Source organism: Geospiza fortis, unplaced genomic scaffold (genome assembly GCF_000277835.1).
Source record: "Geospiza fortis unplaced genomic scaffold, GeoFor_1.0 scaffold201, whole genome shotgun sequence".
Classification (NCBI taxonomy): Eukaryota; Metazoa; Chordata; class Aves; order Passeriformes; family Thraupidae; genus Geospiza; species Geospiza fortis.
Window position 1 is genome coordinate 143,936 of NW_005054440.1, and position 23,441 is coordinate 167,376.

Here is a 23,441-nt window from a genome sequence, read left to right on the forward strand (position 1 = left end):
AAATTGTTTTTCAAGTATACTGTTTTTTTTCTTAAATCCTATCAGTGCAAATAGGCAGAAACCAATTAGGAGTTTATTAGTGTGTTAAGGTGTTATTAATTTTTATTATAATCTTATTCTTATATAATGAACCAATGTTTCTGCATTAGCCTTTGGTCCCTGATTAAGCAACACACTTATATACAGACTTTAATTATGGGAACAGTCCTCTGAAGTTAGTCATGTGTTCAAGCGTGTAAATTATAAAATGCATGTTATGTTTACAGTGTAACAGCTACAATACCAAAGACTCTCTGAAGCAAGGAACAATCCAAGCTGACATGTCTCCTACTGTTGGAACTTTTCAGAACATGAAGATACTTCCATTTCCTTTCCTGTCCCCCCAGCTGTGTTGTTAGGTAATAGTAGATAAATCCAGAACAACCTTGTGGGAAGAGCAGCAAATAAAACTGTGGCAGGCCCTAAAGCAGGGTGTTGGGAAGCAAAGACAAGTACACCACGCAATGGTGGGGGAGGAGGAATGCCCACATCTGCTTGGAGCTCCCTTGCACCACTGTGTGGCTCTGAGCCATCCATGTGTCAGAGTGAGCTGAGCAAGGAATGCCTTGAGCCTGTAGCACAGCAATGCATGGAGACAGCACCTGACAAAGAGCTCTGTCTGAACTGGAGGTAAGCAGATGTTTTTCACTGAGGTCTCCAGCCTGCAGCCCACGAGGAGGACAAGCAGGGCTGAGTAGTGCCTATGGGACGTCATGACTCAGGTCAATGCCAGGCTGAGCCAGCTGCTCTCCAGCTGGCCCCGTGGAGCCCAGGGTCTGTAGCCTGGTTAGTCCTGACACAGGCTGCATGACTGTTCACAGGTTTTCTGTTCTGGCACACTAGCACAGCCTGCTGTAGCCATCACATAGTAATTTTTCCCAGCCAGCAGTCAGAATAGTCAGATAGCAGTCAGACACAGACAGGCCTCTCTTTGGAGGCCTATCAGTGCCTCAGAGATATAATAACTACCTCAGTTTCATGGAGATTTGAATTTCTCTGGAGCTGGTCTGAGACTGTGGAAGTTGCCCTTCAGCCATGCCAGGAGCATGTCAAAACTCAATGGTATTTGCTCAGTGTGAAGAGTGCTTTCTAGAGTTTTCCTTCTCTATGTGAATACACAACAAACTAAAGCAAAACAAATTTCTCTCAACAACTTCAAGAGCTTACCAGATCATGAACCACAATCATACAAGTCTCTCTCTTTGGCAGAAGAGTGTGGCATATGAACAATATACCAGAACTGTTAATTTTATTTTTCATCTGTTCTGGTAACTGTTTGGGTGTCAGAGCAGAAAACAGCAGCCTTAGATGCAATGCTAAGTCTATCTCAGCTCCCTAGAGGAATGAGATGGGATTAATTGCCATACAAACATTCCCATCACAGTTACATAGAGCTTGTTTCTGCATATAAATAATCAATATGCTCTTGTAGGAACTTGTACAGCCTCACTTGAACACCTAACTTAGTGTCTGAATTGGGGAGGTAGACTTGGGCTTATCCCTTTCTATCTTTAATTAACTGTCTGAACTGATCATGCTGGCCATACAGTGCTCTGTAGGGGCTAAGCTGGCTGAATCATCATCTCAGGTGCCATCTCTCTCCACTCACACCACACCTTTTACTGGGCAAACACACTCCTAACTTGGGCATCTCACTCAAGTGTGTCTTGCATCATCCCTATAGCTCTGTATAGAGCAGTGCTGATGTACCCAGGGACATGCCTTAAAGTGCTTGTCCTCAAGCTTTGAGATTAATACCAGTAATTTGTGCCTAAATGTTAACCATTACTGTGCTTTAATTTGTCAGACGCAAGGCAATACTGTATCTTTCCAACAGTCTTCTGTCTTGTTGATAAGCCTTCCCTATGGCCTCCTTAAACTAGCTCAGGTTAAATATATACGCACTATTTTAAAACAAGAAGCTTTAAGAAGAAGGAAATCAGAGTCTGTATTACTGTGGCATAACGTACATTCAGCAGTGCCAAATGTAAGCAGGGAGCTTATTGCTGTGGGAGGCACAGCACCATGGCAGCAGCTTGCCTTTCATGTGAGCAAAGTGCAGTGTCCCTCTCCTGCACAAGACACTCTCCAGTGTGACAAGTCTCTGTCCTGAGCCCAAGCAGGCTGCAGCACTGACCTTCAGATTTAAGAGAACTGCAGTATGAGGACTGAGGAGGCTTAGAGAACTTTTTGAAGTGTTAGAGCAATCAAAGGCTGTGGAAAGGTCTCACAGGTTGATTCAGAGCATCCAGCGCAGCTTCACCCTCTTCACTTAATTGACAGCAGACTCAGCAAGAAAAGCTTGACTTTAATCAGGATCAGTGTTCTTCCCAATATGCTCATATATCTCTGAAGTGTCCATTTCTCATATGAATCTTATTATTTTTCCATCTCATGCTCTTTGATCTATAAAGAATAGAAAGTCCTTGGCTGTAGGGTCAATCTTCTTCTATTTCCTCCCCATGGATGTGTATGGTATGACATTTATAGATGCACATTCTTATGTGCTTACTTACATGGATGGGAAATCAGTGCCTAGGCTGAGATGTACCTGGAAGTGTGTTCCTACTTCAAGCCCATTTCCTGCCTACACCCATCTTCTTTTTTGGCTCTTTCTGATGATTTCATTCCAATATTTTTTTTTAAAGTCTTCTCACCGCTTCCATCAATTCCAGTACCTATTTCTTCTCTAGACTCCCTGATCACCTTCATTTCCCACACAGCATAGGGGTTACGTGTAGTTTTTTCTTCTTTTTTCTTTCTTTTTTCTTTTTTTCTCTTTTTCTTTTTCCCCCTGTCTCCACTATGTATTTTTCTTCTTTTAGTTACGCCTTCTGAATCACTTTTCTGTTTTGGACTTTTCAGAACCATTATCCTCTGAATTGTCTTTGCTCTTGACTATTCAACACCCTCTGGGCTGACTCAGCCCAGGCTGTGTGGGAATTGATTGGGAATGAATCAGCAGCTCAGTGCTCAGAAGGGAATTAACAATCTATTTACTCTCAGATGATTCCTGTCTCTCCACCTCCATCTCCAGTGACCATTTTCCAAATAAAACTATTTATAATCTTCAGATACATGAACAGGCAGAGCTCTAGAGAGGGGCTGTAAAAGTTACGTTAAGGCAGTAGGTGGCTGAAACCATTAAAAGTTTCAAGTGGCAATAGCTAAAATTAGTCCATGTGGAGAGAAGATTATTAGCTAGGACACTTATGGGTCCTACGCAGCAGGTGGTCTGTTTCCAGAAATCAAAATGTTCTAAAACCCAGCAAATATCTTTCACATTCAAGTGTTATTTTTACTCAACTCCAGTTACAAAAGTGGTCTTTCCTCATGCTGAAGTATCAGAAAGCAGTTAGAGCAACAAGTACATATACAGGGTGGGAACTTTTATAGCATACAAAACCTTTTTGTGATAGTACTTCATTTGGGTACTTAATTTCAAGCACAAAGACCCTTTACAGACACATACTTGGAGCAGCCAAAGGATGAAAGCTGCAGAATATGCAGAAGCTGTTCTTCAGCAAAGTTCTTCCTCTGCCTCTGGGGAAACACTCTTGTTAGTCGGATGCTTCTTAATTTTTTTCCATTGATTAAGTTTATTGTATGGCCAGTGTTGCTGTTCCCACAACAATGGATACATGAACATGAGGGAATATATCCTCCACTGCTGGCAAGGGGAATAAACCAGAAGTTAGTCTAGTAAAGTCTTACAATGGCATAAAAGTGATACAAGCACATTGATTCTGCAGAGGAGAAAAGAGAAGATTCTCTACATTTATTTCTGTAACAGCTGCAGTCTGAATTTGCCTGATGCCCCTCTAGTGAGGTCTTACCCTTTTTTGTGATGTGATTGGAATGAATTTGTTCTGTTTTGTTCCCCTTTAAAATTACTGATTTCAGTAATTTTAAAGGAGAACAGAAGCAATTAGAAAAAGAAGCGCCTTGTCATTTCCCTGAGTATTTAGGCTTAAAGAACAGGATGTTCATCCTTGAAAAATGCTTCTTGAAAATTCAGCTAGACTCTTCTGCTTCACTCACTGTTCTTTGCCTCAGATGAACACTTGTCCATGACTGGCCTGTAATTACAGTCCTGCCAAATTAAGCAAATTGAAGGAAGGGTACAAAACATTATAACAAAGCTGGAATAGAAAGCATTTGATTTGAGGAAGCATCCTTTGATTTGCGAGGTGAAGGCTCCAAATGCTGGTTTACCTCAAAATACTCTCCCTTTGGCACCTGGCAAACAATAAGGTTTTAACTGGTCTAATTTGAAATGGACCCTTTCTGTTAGTTTTAGAAGCAAACCTCTTTTTAAACACGGCGTCACAGGCCTGCAACAGAAGACTGTGGGAGACCAAGCCAGCATAAATGGCTAATAACTCAATTGTTTTAAATAAAAATGTACCACAGGAGAACCACTTGCTTGACTTCCACTTTTAAAATTATTTCCATGTGAATAGAAAGCAGCTTAAGAGAGCTGTGACTACAGAAGGAAAAGAAGACAAGATGGTGTGGATTTGTGACAGATTTTCTGGCCACCACCAAGTCAAGTAATGCACTGACTTAAGAAAAGTTTAGTTGGTCCTTCAGCTACCAGTTGTTCAACATTAGATGTCAGTAAAGAGAAATGCTAGGGTTTTTGAAGCAAAAAATAATTTCTTACAGGCAAAATCTGTTTCAGTAGGGTTTACATTTTGGGGGCAGTGGTTTCAGTTAATAACAACTGAGCTTTTCAGAGCAATCTCTGGAGAAGAAAAATTCAGCTTCTTAGACACACACTGACCTACTAAGCAAATGTCTTGATGGCTGGAAACAGAGTGTATTTTAGGATCAAGAAAATAAGATGTCTTCCTATTTGCTTCTTCATCTTCACAACAACAATCCCTTTTCAAACATCATTATAGCAAGATTGTCTAGCTCTTGCACATATAGATTAGTAGTGAAAATGCATCCTAAGACCAGCTAAGGCTTCCCACTGACAGTGTATTTCAGCATCACATAATCTGATTCTCTTATACACTGGTTACTGAGAAACAAAATTAAAAGAAACAACTATGAATTAAAAAACCCTAGAGCTGTTTTTTCTGCAGACAGGATAGACATTTCCATTCTACAGAACAATCAATTGCATTAGCCTTTTGGTTGGTCATAGTCCTCATGCAGTGGGAGACTCATTCTAGTCTCCTTTCTTCTGCCTGAACTGGTTTTGGGGTTTGTTTGTTTGGTTGGTTTTTGGTTTTGTTTCTCTGGGGAGTTTGTTTGTTTTTTGGGTTTGGGGGGTTGTTTGTTTGTTTGTGTTTTTGGGGGGGGTTGGGGTTTTTTTAAGAGGGCCATCTGTTCTTCATATCAAATTCATAAGAGAAAAATGTTTTCCGTCTTAGAATTTTAAATCACTTTATCTCCCTCTTCTGTTTCCTTAGTATTCTTGTTAGTTCTAATTTTAGAGATAGATTTGGTATTAAGACAGAGAGTATATTGAAGTAAGGAATTATGCGGCCAGTTAGGGAGACTGGATACACTTAGTGCTTAAGGATACACCTTTGGAGCCCAATGCCTTGGTGCTCATTTGGCTTTGGTTCTCTGCAGCCACAGCAGGGCAGTGTGATGGGAAGCTTTGCAAAATCTCACATGGAGGTCTCCTGAGGCCCACTGTCCCAGACCCTGGTGGGAGGCAGGGACCTGTGTGTGGCCATAGGAAAAGCCAAATAAGAAGAAGCAACTAGTTTGCATAACGTGTTACTGGGGCTAAAGTTCCAGACTAGGCTGCACAAATATGAATCTACCATCTCTTAATAAGGGCTCAACTTCTGTCAGCACAGAGCCTGGCCTGGATTTTCTGAAGCATTTAATGAAAAGTGGCATAAAAGAAGACTCAAATGGAGAAGTAAATCAGAGCTCCACTGGTGGTGATTACCATGCTTGGGAAGGAAGAGGGGCAGAAAACAAAAATAGGCTTTAGCTGTGCAGAGGGGAAAGGACATTTAGCACCATGGAGTCTAAAATATCTTTTTCTGTACCTGAAGCATTGGGGCATAAAAGAGTTGTCTGGCCCATTCTGAGCCTCAGGAAGTTGTGCTGTGCTTCACGCCAAGTTCTCCAGTTCTGAGGAATGGCAGAGTAATTGGGAGGTCATGCCTCTCTCATGCTATTTTTCAGAAAAGGAGTGAATTTTTTTCCCAAATTGATGATCAAGACTGACTCAGACTGCCTGGCATTTCAATGATATTGGGAAGCTGGCCTCTGTAGAAGCTAACAACTTTACTCATTAGCAGAGTAAAGATATTTTTTGCCACTGTTCCTGGAACACATTCAGAAACATTATCATACACCAAAATACTTAAATAGTACAATATACTCAGAATATCTTTCAGATAACAGCAGCTGGAACCAACCAAAACCTATTAGGTACTTGCTTAACAGATGCAAGTCCTGGCCCCCAGTTCATAATTACTGTCCTCAGCTCAGTGGATCTGGTTACAGATTTACCCCTCAGATCTTTCAGTCTATGACTAACAGAAAAGAGGATGAGACTACCAGGGTCTCCTGTGCATATTTTTCCTTCTGGAAGTATGACACAGTGTCTCTTCTTGCATATCCTATTATACTTGTTTTTCAGGACAGGTAATGATCACTGTTGTTATCTGTCAAAGAATGATGTAAACTGCTAGTGCAAGTGCCCATCACTGACACACAGAAAATCTCACTAGCACTTTTGCTCCACCAAAAATACTCAGCCATGACTAGCACAGGTAGACACCTGGGGTGCCACGTACAGAAGAGTGGCATCATTGGCAGTGCTGTCTGTGGCACAGACAAAGGAAATAGGATTTGTCTGGAACACATAATTTTTTGGCTAATCCCAGCTGTTAGGCATCAGTGGCTTCCGTCCATAAGGCTTTTTTAATTTTATGTGAAGAATCAGGCTGGTTTAGGAATAGCAAAGTCATATATGAGCTGGAAAATTATCTTTCCCTCTCCCCCTGTGAAAGCATAAAGGTGGGTGAACTGCCAGTGAACTGACATAGATTTCTCTTTCAATACCACTGACAGGATATTCCTCTTGTAATCTCATTCGCTTCTGGCAAAACTATTTTTCCAAAATTGCATAGCTTCAGCTGAACGATGTATTTGTACTACTAGCCTGTTCTTCATACAACATATCAAAAAGGAAAACAAAAGTTGCCATTTCCTCTTACAAATAGCTTTTTCTTTCTCTAAAGACAAATGCAGCACAACTGTCCCAACTGAAGGCCATAAGTGTGTAAAATAAAATGAGCTTCTTCAAGAGCTCTGAGATAACACCAACACCAATAACACCATAGGCTGAGATCCTTCAAATTCCTTCCCCAATGAAGAATAGCAGAGAAAACTGGGCGGCAAAAATGCACCCAGTCTTGGGTCTGGACAAAAACTTTTTGTGCAGTTCAATTCTTCTTGCCACATATTGCCCTGGTATAGAAAACAGGTGACCAGAAACTAAGTTTATTCTTGAAAAAAAATCTCTTATTTACAAATGTTTTAATTGGAAAATACATGTCTCTCATCTCCAAAATACCCAGATGAAAGAAGGAATTGTGACTCCACTGCTATTTCAGAATAATTTCAGTGTTTTGTATGCTGTTCCAGGAACGTACAGCAGAGCCCTGGGACAGCCATGGTGGTGCAAGAGTGTTGGAAGACAGAAGCAGAGCCCAGAATAACCCTGCCCTACCTGAAGAAAAAGAGAAAAACCCCTTAGGTAAGAATATATAGTTACACATGCATAGGATGGGAACAGTAATGCACGACAGCAGTAGTTCAGGAATGGGTCTGTTGGTTTCACTGTATCGTAAGCTGTATTATACAAAAGGGAGTACATTTTATGGGAGTACGTAAACATAAGTAAGAATTCTGGGCAAATGCTCTTCTTGACTCAGTACAAGTAGATCTCTATTTCTTCTATTAGTCAGTAGATGTCAGGAAAAACCAAACTACAAAAAGAGTACAGCAGCTGGGGAGCATACAGAAAATGAAAAGTTGCTGTTCAGAGGTGTGGAAAGATAACTTGCGAGAAAACATATTACAAATCAGATTTATGCAAAAATGATATTGTACAGAGACACAACGATGTAAATAGGTATCTACCAAAGGGAAAGAAATAGATCTTTCTGCATCTCACTTGCTTACAGCATAACAAGAAGATTTACATTTCGCACAAGGAAAAAATCTGGAGCCACAAGGAACATCAAGTACTAGATTGCTTTTCAGAAAGCTTATAGAATTTAAAATTTTATTGGACAAGAGAACTTCCCTGAGCAAAATTATTGTGAAGTCTGCGCACCATCCTTAAAGAGTGTGGCCCTAAAAATAGCTCCAAAATATTGCCACAGATCATATAAGATGCTGGTTAAGACTGCCTTAATATTTATGGAAGGAATTCCAAGGGAACCTCTTAATATTTACAGAAACAACTGTAAGAAGATGCAGAGCAATGTAAATCCACATGAGAATGGACTCATTAAAGGAGAATGAAAATGACTGAAAAATGAGAAGCATGAGATAAGTTAGTGAAGGTGCTATCAGAGATTTAGAATCAGCTTTTAGCAGAGGGAACACACGAAACACAGTATATTTTTTTCCATTTTGTCTCCTCTTTGTATACAGTGTGTTGTTCCCATGGCTGGGAAAGCTAAAATAACAGAGAGAGGGAAAGACAACATGTTTTCCATCCTCCAGAAAAGGTTCAGGGTACCAACAGGAGTCCAGCTTTAGGCAGTGTTAATAAACCAGGACAAGCATCTCTTTGCCAGTGGTCTGCAGCTGCAGCATAATCTGAACGGGCTGTGTCAAACAGGACTGTGACAGACATCTCTGGATGTGCCCATCACTCACTAGAAAATAACTGTTACTCCTTGTTACTCCTGGACTGGCTCAGCAATTTCTCCTTTCCTTCATCTGTCCCTTTGCTAAGACACTTCTAGAGCTCTGAAAAATCAGCAGACACAACACCCTTTGGAACAGGTCTCCCATGGTAATTTTGTTGGTGAAGGGACAGATCCTCATGGCGGCAAGCAAGTTCTGAGCCTCAGCTGGCCCCAGCTCCCCACTAGGTTCATAGCCAGTGTTCCTCAAAACTAGGCTAATGCTACCTGAGCTGAGAGAATTAATAAATTTTGGACAGACTTTCAGAACAGTCTAGGTTCTGACAGCAGGAGTCCAGTTGCAGACCTTTAAGCAAAGATTTTCGTAAGGAAAGAAGTGAGCATTCCTTATGTCCTCAGAGCACCCGGGAAGTCTGCAAGGCAGTGGTTGGTGCTGAGCTGTACTTGTTCAGATAGCAACACAGATAATGGGGTGAGGTACAAAGCCATTGGTATCTTCTTGGAGATGAATGAGCCCTGAGCCACTCACTTTACAGTTTCATCTCTCCTCCTCCTTCCTGCATGGAAGTCAGAGCAACCAGCTCCCAGGCTGCAAAGGATTTGCTTTCTCCTAAAGAAGCTCTTGGTTGCTAAGCAGTATCTATGTGGGCATCAGACCTCCACAAAATCTTGGGGATCTGCCTCACCAGAATGTCATGGTGAAGCTCAAACATCCCACTGAGATGTGATTACATGCAAAGTTTCCATTATATAGTGCTAATTTTACTGCGGCAGCTTAAAATAATTTTTGAAGGGGTTACAAAGGATACTTTTGTTACAAGCATGGGCAGGTGGATTCAGCGTGATGATCAATGGTATAAGATCTAGTTGGAAGCCAGTAAAACTTGGTCACTCCAGGAATTCAGTACTGGGTCCAACATTGTTCAACATCTTTATTAATGAACAGGATGAGAGGTAGAGTGTACTTTCAACAAGTTTGCCAATGACATACAACTGGAGGACATGCTAGAAGTAAGGCTGCTGGCCAGAGGGACCTTGACAATCTGGAGAACTGTGGTGAAAGAAACATCAACTTCAGTGAGGGGAATTGCAAAATCCTGCCCTGAGGGAGGAACAAGCACCAGTGTATGCAGGGAACTGGCTGACTGGAAAGCAACTACACAGTAAGGGACCGGTGGGTCCTGGTGATCTCTCAGGACGGCAGGAAGACCACCTCTGTGCCAAGCCTTGGCTGGCTAAGGCCACTGGAGTGGGTGCCACTGGAGATTTCCAGCCTTCCTCTGCCTTCCCTGGATGTCTCCTTCAGTACCCTTTGCTGCTTAAGTTGTGGTGCTTTTGGGAGAGGAACAGAGTGGGTAGGGGTCTTGAACTGTGAAGGAGCTGAGAAAGATAGGGAGGGGGACGGGCAGTGCTTGGGGCTGGCTGTCCCACAAGGCTGCTTCTGCTGCCACTTTTCATCCTTCAAGGAAACGATTTGTGAAGCTTTTGAGTCTCCTCTCCCACCTTTTTCTGGGTCTTTGCTTTTCTATTTGTAATGCCAAGAAATCTCTAAACATCCCTCTTGGCAGGACGTGGTTTTGGGTGCTGGGAACAGCCGGAGCTGAGCCCCCCTGCCGCAGCAGCCACCACCAGGCAGCTGCAGTGGGCAGGGCTCACTGGAGCAGAGCTCCAGCTGCCTGAGCCACATGAGAAGTGCAGCCCTTGTTGTTGAGGGATGCTTCTGCACCTTCTGCCTGCACTGCCCCCCACAGTGATGTGCTGTGACAACTGTGACAGCCTGCATGCAGCCTTTCAGCCACGTCCTGCACACTGTAAGGGCAGTCAGCAGCTTCACAGAGCCTGCCATCAACCTGGCCTCCTGCCGGAAAAAGGCTGTGGCCAGGGAGCAAGTGGGAGCAGAACCCTGGAGCAGCACTACACCCTGTGCCAAAGGCCCCAACCCCTGCAGGGAACCCACCACTGGGAGAAGGGGCATTCAGGGAGGTGCCAAGCAGCTCCATGGTGTCCCAGTGCCTCTGTCCAGCAGACCACAGGGTAGAGTGCAGCCAGCCCAGCAGATGAACCTGACAGCTGCTATGACCTGCAGTGGTGAGAGGAATTTGAATAAAGAAGCGGAAGCTTTTGGATAGCATTTGTTTCAAAATCAAAGCACAGGCTATTGCAGGGAATGCTTTCCAGTTTCTCCCCTCTCTCTCCCAGCCACCAGGCCAGAGCTAAGTATTTCCAGCATCTGCTGGGCCACCTGTCCTGAAGACCTGTGAAGCAGTGTCCCCTGGACAGAGTCCATGCTGACAGCCCTCTCCTTGCTGGACCCTCTTTGCAAACAAATAGCTCTTTTCATCCTCCAGTCACAGCCCTCCAAGCTTTTTCCAGACACTTTTCTAAAACAGAAGCCTGGCTATTGCATCGGCAAACATTGTGTGAGGGCTTCACAGGGCTAGGAGGCAGGAAACATCAGGAAAATTTTTGTTACTCTGAGGGTGACAGAATAATGGTGCATGTTGCTCAGAGAGCTGGTGTGGTCACCATCCTTGGAGACCTTCAACCTGGACATCATCCTGGGCAGCCAGTAACAGGGTCCCTGATTGTCAGGGAGGTTGGACAAGATGATCTACAGAGGTTCCTTACAACCTCAATAACCTATCTGTGATTCTATGATACAGGTGATGGACCTTTTATATTGGTAGATCTTTGGGATTCAATAGGATATGGCCCTCTATTCCAAAGCAGAATATATAATGAAAGATATAGAACCATCTTTTTTGAGTTACTGAGTAACTCAGAATTATATGGCTTAGTAACATTACCCTGTCTTCTCTGGTCTCCCTGAAAGTTCCACACAGCCTTTTTTTTTTTTTAAATTAAATGCTCTTCTCCTTTCCTCAATCTTAGTTACAAGAACTAATGAGCTGGCATAAAATTGTCCAAATATTCATCATTTGCACCAGGGTCATTCCAGGAATGCAATCAGAGGAAAGAGTTTTAAGCATTTGTCAGTCCTTGTGAAGCCATACTTGCATGATATACTCCCACACACGCATGCTTTGACTGCAGATTAAAAAAGGAGAAAGTGAGAGCGCTTCTCACATTGCTGCAGTCACTGAATTAGATACTTGCAGAAACAGAAATCAGTGCTGTCACTAAAGCTGAAGGAGAAATATGAGAGAAAATCTAAGACTTGCTATGGCTACTAGTTTCCTTACTTGTAGATGTTGTATCTGCTGGCTGTAGATAGAGTCATTGAATTATTGGAATCATTAATATCGAAAAGGATCTCTAAGATCAAGTTCAAACATCAACCCAGAACCACCATAATGTTCACCACCAAATCACTTCCCCAAGTGGCACATCCACACATTTTTAAACACTTCCAGGGACAGCAACTGCACCATTTTCCTTGGCAGCTTGTTCCAATGTCTTACCATGCTTTCCACTATTTTTCCCCTAATAGCTTATCTAAACTTCTCCTGCCACAACTTAAGGCCATTTTCTCTTGTCCTACCACTGGTTAGTTGGGAGAAGAGACCAACCCCCACCTGTCTATACCCTCCTTTTGCAGTTGTAGAGAGCAATGAGTCTTCCCCTGAGCCTCCCTTTCCCATGCTAAACACCTCCAGCTCCCTCAGCTGCCCCTCATCAGACTCACACCATTGGCCTCAGCCATGATCCAGCCTGCCCAGATCCCTCTGCAGAGCCTTCCTGCCCTCCAGCAGATCAGCACTCCCATCCAGCTTGGTGTCATCTGCAAACTGATTGAGGATGCACTTGATCCCTTGTCCAGGTCACTGATGAAGATATTAAACAGGACTGGCCCCAGTACTGAGCCTGGGTAACACCAGGTCACTGAAGCAGCCCTGGTAGTTACCAGCTGGATGTATCTCCACTCACCACTACTCCAGGCCCAGCCATCCAGGAGGTTTTTAACTCATGAACAGTGCACCTGCCCAAGCCATCAGCTGCCAGTTTCTCAAGGATAATGCTGTGGGAGACAGTGTCAGTGGCTTTAAATGTCCACGCAGACTACATGCACAGGCCCTCCCTAATCTATGAAGCAGGTCACCCTGTCACAGAAGGAGATCAGGCTGGTCAGTCAGGAGCTGCCTTTCACAAACCCCAGCTGGCTGGGGCTGAGCCCTGGCTGTTCTGCACACACCGTGTCATGGCACTCAGGACGAGCTGGTGTGTGACTTTCCCCAGTAGTCAGGTCTGGCTCTGGTCTGATGCTCTTCTAAACCTCCTAGTGGGTGTCACATTTGACAACTTCTGGTCGCCTGGGACCTGCCTGGCTGACTAGAATTCCTGGTAAATGATAGAAACTAGCTTGGTTAAGCTCTTCCACTAACTGCCTCAGGTGGATCCCACCTGGCCCCATGGATTTATGCAAGTCTTAGTGGCATGATAGGTCACTGACAATTCCCTCCTGGATTATGTGGATTCATTCTGCTCCCTGTCTCTGTCTTCCAGATTCAGGGATCTGGGCACCTTAAGGACAACCAGTCTTGTGATTAAAGACTGAGGCAAAGAGGCATTAAGTACCTCATCCTCCTCCTTATGCTTTCTCACTGTTTTTCCCACAAACAACTAAGGATGGGGATTTTCCTTTGGTCTCCTTTTGTTGCTGATGCATTTCTCAGTTGCCCAGAGAACCTGTGGATGCCCCACCTCTGGAAATGTTCAGGGCCAGGTTTGATGGGGGACTCATCTAATGAATGTCATTTCATTCCAGGGTTGTTGGAAAGAGATGATCTTTAAGGTCCCTTTCAAACCTTTCTATGGTACTGTGACTCATTGTCTGCCAACTTCTTGTTGTGACTTTGCAGCTGCCCGCCTGGAAAACCAGTAGCAGGCAATAATCAGTGAGTTGTACCAGGCTGGGGAGTTTTTTGGTGTTGTGGCCCCAGGGATGCAGCACACTTCCCTATGGGTTGGGTCCAGTCAGCACAAAAGGCCCTCTGTTCCTCTCAGAAGGGAGACATCAGTGACTACTTTTTTTTTCCCCTTAATTAAGGTGATCATGGTGGAGGGGATTGGTTGCCCTGCCCTAGGAAACCCCTCCAACCTGGATGGACATTCATACATACATTCTGTTTACCCTGGTCCTTGAATTCCAGAGTCCCACATCTATTGTATAAAGGCATCTGGTGAGATGAGATAGGTCAGAAGAGGATTTGCCTGCCATCCCAAGCAGAACCTCATTTCAATTCCCCTCTGTCTCTGATGTCCACTCCTTCTGCCTGGTGGTGAGAGGATAGAGGATCCATTGCTTCTTGTGATGTGGATGTCCAAAGGGTGGTAGAGTACAGTTCTACCAGATGATCTCCTTCTCAGAGCCCCCAGCACTTCCCAGCCTTTCTCCTTTTCATTCCGGCTCTGCCACCAGGCTAAACAGACTGTCCACATGATCACTTCTCACACAACTATTTTCTCTGCTGCCCTCTAAGAGCAGTGTCATGCTCTGGCCCTTCCTGCAGCTTGTGACCTGGACAGCTCCATGTTTCTGTGGGAGCTCCATCTGGGCCACCCCATCCTGTTGGTGCACAAAGAGGATGTGTCTTTTGGCCTAGTGGAAACCAAGCTTCTTCAGTGAGAATGATGACCACCAGCTGAGGTAAGTGTTTGAGCTGGCAGCCCTCAGCACCTACCCTGTGCACCTTTCCTTGTGAGCTGCTGCACTATGCTCTGGTTGCTTGCACTCCCTGGGGGTGGCTTTTGTACGTGTGGGGGCCACTGTCACTCTCACTGCCACCTACTCTGAGTCAGAGCTGCCTGTGACTCAGGGTTCCACTGCTTCCTCCATCGCTCAAGGCAGAAGGGGCTGGCGTGCCTCTCTCTGCTCTTGTTTGGAGGTCGTGCCAGTTTAAGAAAGCTCTTCTTGCTCCTTTGGCCAAATCCTTGCCTCCAGAGCACATCTCTCCATGCAGTTTGCCTTGGAGTCTTTCAATAAAGATAATAATACTGGTGGGAGCAAGGACATTGTAAGCAGAGTATAAACATTTAAAAGCAAAAAGCAGGCACATACAGATTAATCCATGAAAGGCAGAACTGTTTGAACAAGTTATCGATTGATTTACCACACCACCAAACCAACCAACCAGTCTTTGATAGTCACAAGCAGGCACAATTCAGTGGGGAGGATGTACCATATATTCTGGTACCATACCAGAGCTGTCCTGGATTTGTGGTACAAGCACCTTCCCCACTTGGGGGAGAACAGAGAAGCTCATAGAAGCGATTATAGAAGGCTAGTTGCACACCACAAGTCAAAAACATCCTTAAATTTTTTTTTTCATTAAAAAAAAAGCCCGCTTGTCACAGCTGGACTGTGCAAATTTCAGTAAGACATGAAAAACAATAATTGCACTCTCATAGAATTACAGCAAGAGACACGTTGCTGTGAAATTGCTGTAAGTCAAATACACATCACATGCAGTTACCATTTTCAGCTGTGTTTAGGAGCTGTTGCTTGGCGGGGACTAGCTGTTCCATGTGCCAGCACATTCTGTAGTCTTTCTGCTACCTGATTTAGAACTTGCCATTCTGACATTCCCAGTTTTCTTTTACCCTAAGTATAGGACACAAGGGCTGAGAGGGGTGATTTAACAGCTTACCCTGCTGCAGCACTGCGGGGCTAAGGAGGTGGAACTGCACTCCAGCATCAGTGTCATTTTCAGTGGCTCCTTTGGTGGCAGTCCCAAGGAAGCAGGCAGTGAATCCAGAATGGCTCTACAGTTCTCAGCTGGAGTGGGGTATCCAAGGAACCAGACTATGTAAAGCCGTAGTGTGGGAACTGTTGCTCTGGATTATTTTCTGTGCCAAAAGTCTGACAAAATGTTTGCTTTTCCAATGCACACATGTATGATCCATTGGTTTCCAATTAACAGATCTAATTAACTGTACATTGAAAAGAAGAGTTCACAGAACCATTTTGGTTGGGAAAGATCTCTAATATTACCAAGTCCAACCTTTGACTGATCACCACCATGCCAACCCGACCATGGCACTGAGTGCCACATCCAGTCATTAATGTGCTTTTACATGTCTGTTACAAGTTGACAAAAATAAGACCTGGTCCAAACATCAAGCATATCTCTCTTTCTTATTCACTCCTTTCTTTGTGCAATAAAAGTCAGCATTTGCCTCTTCCTTGGGTAACATTTGTAATACTCAGTAGTATCTCCAAGCTTTTGCTTCCCTATGGAATATTTAAATGTTTACACATGTGTGGCACCAGTCATGGATTTTCTTTTTTTTTTGGCTTCCTCTTGATTGTTGCAGCCTTTAACCCATTACTTCATGATCTTTAATGTCTTCCATAACCACTGCACTACTGATAATAGAGCTGCCTTGCAGCTACTATATGAACAGAGCATGTGTAACCACCTTAAAACACAGAAACTAAACTGTAAAAGGCAGATAACTATTTTAAGCTTTGAAAGCTAAAGCTAGTCTGCTTAATTCAAGATCAAAATTATACTACTTAAGGGAAGAGTTTCACTAATGTGAAGATCTTAAATTATTTCTAGTCTTGTTTGAACAACAACAGTGTAAAAATTATGCCAAAGACAGAGCTCTGTATAAATTCTTGGGATTTCTTGTAACTCATTTTGCTGTTAGCAGAGATCCTGCTTTTTTAAAGATGAGAAATACACTACAAAGTGGTTGAAAAGACAGCATTTGGTAACAGAACACCAAATGTTTCCTTATAGTGGGCCACAACCATGAAGTACTTGGTAGAGTAGCTGGGGAAGATGACCTTTCTAGTGGTTTGGGGTTTTTCCCTGGTAAATTCAGTGTGACTTACCCACCTATGTCCTTTTAACTGAACTGTTAACTTTGATTTAAAGTGCAAAGTAAAATTCTCCAGATTGAATGTCTTCTGAATGCAGCATGAATATTGTTCAGATGGATACTAACTGCTGTGCTCCTTCTAAACAATTTTCCAGGGTCCAGCATCTGTGGGAGAACAACTGGAAGTAAAGCCGGTGGCATTTTTACACCATGCAGGTGTCCTAGAAATCTCACACTTTGAGCAACTGTTTGATTTATTGCTCTTTACTTGCCCAAATAAGCCACATGTGATCAGCACACCCAGTCTATTCAGGTTCCACTGAAGTTACTGGATATGTGCAAAAATAACTGCATGCCAGGCAGCAAGGCTGAGTCTGCATTGAAATCACAGAACACAGCACCAGTTTGTGCCAGAGAAGCATATTATAGATGTATATGGCCCTGAGTTAAAATGTAAATTTTTCACTTGGCGCTTAGGGACACTATTTACTTATTTATGCATTTGTTTGTTTGTTTTTAACACCCAAGAAATGCCCCAGTTTAATCTCCAAAACCTGCTTTTATAATCTTGAAAGTAATGCTCTTTCTGTACCTGGGCAGGCTGTAAGTGTTTCTGTGTACCTCTGCTGTGGTCAAAGCACAGAAAGTTCTTTACTTATCTCAACACACATTCTTTAGTTTGAAAGGAAGCTCTCACTTGATACAGGAAATAGTGACATAGATTATTTACTAAGCAGTAGCAGTCACTTATTAGTTTATCTACACTGCTAGCTGTACATCTTGTTCAAAATATTTTTATTAGTATTTGTTTCAGAATAAAACTGTTCACGGGAAACAAGAATGATACTGGTAGCCAGTGTGGGACAAGTAGATGATGTTGGAATAGATGCAAAGCACCCTTCTCTTGTTATAAAGTATTCAGAGATAATTTCTTCAAGCTTTCTTTTTTTTTTTCTTATTTTCTTTGTTTTGTTTTGGTTTGGTTGGTTGGTTTGTCGTTTTTTTGTTTTTTTTTTCCAAAGGCTGCTGTACGTATAATTTTTCATTTTTACTTTTTTTTTTAAGTGGGAAGATAAGATAGTGGGATAAGATAAAGATAGTGGGAACCACATGTACATATTAAAACATGGTACAGAATTAGGTAAAATAATCTCTGTTGATTTTACTTCAAAATGTAGTTCTCCTCTCCACGGTGAAAATGAAAATAAGAATTATGGGTCTACATATGCACTGTGCCTTCTGAGCAGGGCTCATGAAAGGACATGAGGCAGACTTTTACATCCTCAGAAGGCTGGGCTATGTGAAGTCATGCTCAGACAAAGGTCTCCTTTTGCCAGTCCCAGTATTCAAAGCTGCTCTGGCCTGCTGCCTGCTCAGCAGAAGGCAGTTCTGTCCTGAGCCTGCTGTGGCCCAGCTCTCCATCCCTCATCCCTCAGCAGTATGCCCCCAGCCTGGCAGGAGAGAGTTCAGCTAACCACTGCACTGACAGTGTTCTAAGTGACTCCTCTGCTTACACCACTGCTTCCTCAGGATTCAGAAGACTGTCCATGAGAAATAGAGTGTGCTTGTAAAACAAGTCCTGAAAAGGACAGTATTGCTCCTGCAGAGGTGATTCTATAGGGGATTCCAGAGTGGAAATTCACTTGAAAATTTGCTGCTAACATCAAGCTATGAAGTGTGTTCCACTCCTGGGAAGAAGGGGATGGCAGCCAGAGGAATCTGGACAGGCTTGACAGCTAGGCCTGTGTGAAACTCATGAAGTTCAAAAAAGCCAAGTGCAAGGCCCTGCACTTGGGTCAGCACAATCACAAATGCAAGCAGAGGCTGGGTGGAGGATGGATAGAGAACAGCCCTGAAAAGAAGGACTTGGGAACATTTATAGACAAGAAGATCAGCATGGCCTGACAGGGGGCACTTGCAGCTGAAAAAGCAGCTACATCCTGAGCTGCATCAAAAGCAGCATGGCCAGCACACCAGGAGGTGATTCTGCTCCACCACTCTCATGAGGCTATGAGCACTCTACCTGGAGTGCTGTGCCCATCTCTGAGGGCCATTCTAATGAGCAGCTGGAGCAAGTTCAGAGGAGGGCCATAGGGATGATCAGAGGAATGGAGCACCTTTGCAGCAAGGACAGGATGAGAGAGTTGAAATTGTTTAGCCTAGAGAAGAGAAGGCTCTGGGGAGACCTTATAGCACCTTCCAGTACCTGAAGGGAGCCTACTAGAGAGCTGGTAGTGGGACTTTCAAATGGGGCAGGCAGTGACAGGACAAGGGGGAGTGGCTTCAAACTGAAGAAAGGCAGGTTTAGATTAGATATTAGGAGGAAATTCTTTATGTTAGAGTGTTGCACTGGAATAGGTTGCCTAGAGAAGTAGTGGATGTTGTGTCCCTGCAAGTGCTCCAGATCAGGCAGAATGGAACTCTGAGCAACGTGTTCTAGTGAAAAATGACAAAAACTTTACTAACTCAGTATCTCTTCCACAGCACAAGGCTGGAAGTGGAAGAGTTGCTCTCTCTTCCTTGGCAGTTCTGTGACTGTCTGAGCATATTGGGATTCTCTATAGCTAGTAAATCCATCAGCAAAATGACAGTAATGCAATTGTGATTGTGATTTTTCAAATCAAACTTAAACTTCAATATGCTATAGGTCCTAATTGTTAGTCTGAAGTGAGAATGGTTTGAAAGATCCTAATTTCACATTACTCTTAAATCCATTTTACATACCTATTAAAAACCCCTGCAATGCTAATAGAAATAATATGTTGCATGTATATCACAGGCAATGTCACAGGATTGTGGACTTAGCAACAACTTATTAAGTATTTGTCATACATCAGATTTGGTGATGACAATCTGCACACAGTTTTCAACAACAATGGTCTGGAGGGGGTTAATGCACCTGCTTGTAAAACAAGGCATTACTTGACCATTTCCAGTACCAATCATCTGAAAGAACAGCTAGTTCAAGAGCAGAGGTGTTCTGCAAGTGCAGGAACAGTGCACATGCTGTGGTTTGCAGACGCATTGCCAACGTGTGCCTGACGTCGCATGGAAGCATGAAATTCTCTCTGGGGCAGACTGACCTAAGCGAGGTTTGTGGATCAATACCACTGATACTAGCAATATTTCTGTTCAGCCCTATTTTGACAGTAGAAATCAATGATTCTGTCTTTACAGTCAAGCCTGTATTCTCATCCCAGCGCACAGGCATTTACAAGCCTAATCTAAAATCTGCTGAAGTGAGAGGAAATTGTTCCTCTTAATGAAATGTGTTTCAGGTCAATCCAATTATTTATTAACAATGCTTACATTGTTAGTCATCAGCTTTTGTACTTCAGAATGAAAATAAACCCCAAATTACTGGTGAACTCTTTTAAAGATGTTTGTGTAACTCTTAAAATGTTGCTCTAAGCATGGAATGATGACTAGACTGTGTACAGACGCGACACAACCCTCTCAATAATTTCAAGAAGTCTTAGTGATTGTCAGCCAAGTTAAGTGACATTATTTGCTGGGTCTGAGGTATTTGTAAACGCTAAATTCATAAAGCACAACAAAAACATAGTGACTGGGAGATTTCTGCCTTTTTCTTCTAGTATACAAGTTACAATGGTGAGGAAAAAGAGAGCAACAAACGTCAATGTCTCACTGCACTGTACATTGAAGTGTTTAAGGGCAGTCACCTGGAAAGTAGGTTTCTGAACTTAACGCCCATCAGGCAAGTAAAATATCACAGCAGATGTACCTCTAAGCTTTCCAAGGGCAGCAGAGTTTGCACCCTATACTGTAAGTCCTAGCAGTTTAGCTGTGGCTTTTAGGGCCTGCTTTCTTCACTAATATGTGTGTTTTCTTTACATGGAATCTTAACTTGTATATAGTTTCCTGTTTAGCACAGACTTTGTTCCATTTTTCTGAACAGGACTTCTTCCTCTGGCATAGCTTAAAGCAGACCAGATTTAGACATTCAAATGAGTACTGTTAAAGCTCTTTGAGTGACACTTTCTCTTTAAAATAACTTACCCAGCTTCCACATAAACAGTAAATACATGTTTTGGACACTGCTCAATATACAAGGTGGATCTTATATAAAATTCATCAATAACACCAGCCATTTTTTGAAATTAATCAAATAAGTCTAAGAATGAGATGTCTCCAATAAAAACATTTTGCCGAGCTCAGGTGGTGTGATAGTACCTAAGTGAGATAATGTCTGGCAATAGACAAAGCTTTCATTTTTCATTTTAAAATCACTAACTACTACTAATATATAGTTGCTTTTGGCAAGGCAATTGCTTCTTGTCTTCATTGAAAAAAAAGTCCAGATAATTTCCTGCCATTTTGTTCTCCTTTTATCACTGCCTCTCCCCTTGTCAACATATCATATTGGCGTCCATGAAGCAATCCCACCTTTGGAATGGCAGTGAGGAGGGCATAAGTAAGACCAGCCCAGTACTGGGATATTTCAGGCTTACTTCTAAGAACCACATTAAGATCTGGAGGTAGTCAAACCTTTGGTGAGCTCACTGGCTGCAGGAGCCTGAGGAACACACCCTGCTGACACTACTGACCTGTGTCTTAGTTTATCACCATCTGCTTTGTGTGAGTTTCCAGCCTACCTTCTGTTGCCTCCTCCGCTTCAGCCTTCAGAGTAATGCTACCCCCAATACCCTTTCTGTCTTTCTTTCCCAATTAATCCTGGACCTTTTCTCACCATCCTCCACACCTCTACAAAACTCTCAATTGAGCCAACATGGCACAATCCTACTATTTTATTCCACTCTCTCCTTGACAGGGACTCAGAACTGGCACCATTTTATGCAAATGCCAGAAAGAGCTCCAGCTTAAAATGAGTGGTCACAGGATCCTCTTTGTGTTGCCTTAACCAAGCTCAGGCTTGCCTGAGCTTGCTATGACAGTCTGGATTGTGGGTCTCCTGGGACAACAAGCACATAGCAGGCTGGAGCAGAAAACACACGCCTTGGTGGTGTTAAATCATAAATAAACCAACAGCAGGCACCTTCTCTGAGCATAAAAAGCAGAAGCTTCATGGTAATTCATTTAACTCCTCTTTTCAGCTTCAAACTCTATTACACTCCTGAAACCTGTCTTAAATCAGAGAGTATTGCTCTTCAGCTGAGCTCAAAAATGAGTCTGGCAACAGAGTCCCCTGAGGCAGAAATCTCCAGAGCAGGCACAGCATGAAAACATTACCTGCCTGCTTTAAGATTAATTTCCCCCAGCACTCACTGGAGTTCAGAACCACTGGCATTTGCGCCTTCAGCCTGAGACAGGCAGGAAGACAGCCATAGCACCAATGTATGAAGTGCTTGGAAAATGGTTTGAAAAAGCCAAGTAGAAAAATCAGCATCCTACTCCTGTGCTGACATAAACTATTCTTAGCCTGCTTGTTTTGGTGGCCCTGAAACACTGCACCTCACTGTCATGCTGGTCCTAGTGTGGATAACAGTAAAGAGCAGAGCAGATGCAGGAAAATGTACACAAACCTGAAATTAGGAGCATCAAATTTCTAAGAGCAAAGGTAAAAAGCTGTGAGAGAAAAGTGGTGATCCACAGGGTCCTGCATAGCTATCTTCCTTTCACTATCAAAACCACTGACCTGACACACCGAGGATGAAAAACACAAGGGAAGAATTTTACCACTATCGTCAAGCTTCCTTATACCTGTGTTTTGTGAGTAGCTACTCACAAGTATAGCATTTACTGACACAGTCAGGTAGCTGCTAGCCTGCTGTGAGCAGGGTAGGTAGGTGTAGCATACTCAGACTGGGCATGGCTGATACAAAGACCTAGCTTGGGACTCCCCTCCCATTTTGCAAACGTGAGGATCTCTACATGATCAACTTTGCTTAATTTGCACATTAAAGATTTGGCAAACAATGGCACAGGATATATCAATCTGTAGCATGTTTCAGTTGTTGAAATTTTTATACATTTTCCATGCACATCATCTTGGATTCAGGCTCTGGCTGTCCTGGTAAATGATAAAACAATGACTTTCATGTATTGCAGTGAGAAATGCATTTATTTCATACATGAGTTCATAATTAACTTTAAAAAGACAGCTAGCACTATCATATCTAACAAAACTTCTTTATCCCCTTAGAAGTACTGCTCTGTGTATTACTAAGTGCATGCTCCATCTGAAGGAGTTGATTTTCTTCCAGGCTCAGGGTGATTATCTGTCTGAGCAGAAACTACAATTGCTGACGATGTGAAGGAGAGCTGTGCACATAGCATTCATCAGTGAAGACTACCTATCCATTCCTGGCATACCTCTTCCTCTCTCTATCCCCTGATACTGTATTTGCCAGTTTTCTGGAAACTGTGAAACAGGAGATTAGCTCTGCTTCACAAACTCCGGTAGCTCCATTCCCGTGCACAGGGTAAGCACTCCTGCCTTCTCCAGGGCAAAGGCTGGGTGAGCAGCATCAGTGAATTTGTGCCTGATGGCAAACAGCACCAGTCCTCTCTCTGCATTGAAGAACAACAGCCTTCCACTACTATAATCCAACAGGATGCCAATCCTGGCCAGGTGCTCCGTCACATGGACATCACTCATCACACCAGTGTGAAGAAATCTGTAAAGAAAGCTGCGGGAAAATGGAAACCAGAATACAATGAGCCTCCCCATAGCAATTTACCAGAAATAACCTGGAGCTCAATTCCAATCTATTAACAGGTGGCTGCATACAGCAGCCTATCACGTGGCTGCAGCATTTTGCTCAGTAC

At 43.1% G+C, this 23,441-nt stretch overlaps 1 protein-coding gene across 1 annotated transcript in view; it reads right to left on the reverse strand.

The window, feature by feature from the left end:
- Positions 1-22,851: 22,851 nt before the first annotated feature.
- Positions 22,852-23,441, reverse strand: part of CMYA5 (cardiomyopathy associated 5) — a 45,755-nt gene continuing 45,165 nt past the window's right edge. Inside the window, exon 14 of the mRNA XM_014309569.2 lies at positions 22,852-23,302. Within this exon, the coding sequence (XP_014165044.2) occupies positions 23,050-23,302 (253 nt within the window). The 3' untranslated portion in view covers positions 22,852-23,049. The remainder of the gene's footprint in view (positions 23,303-23,441) is intronic.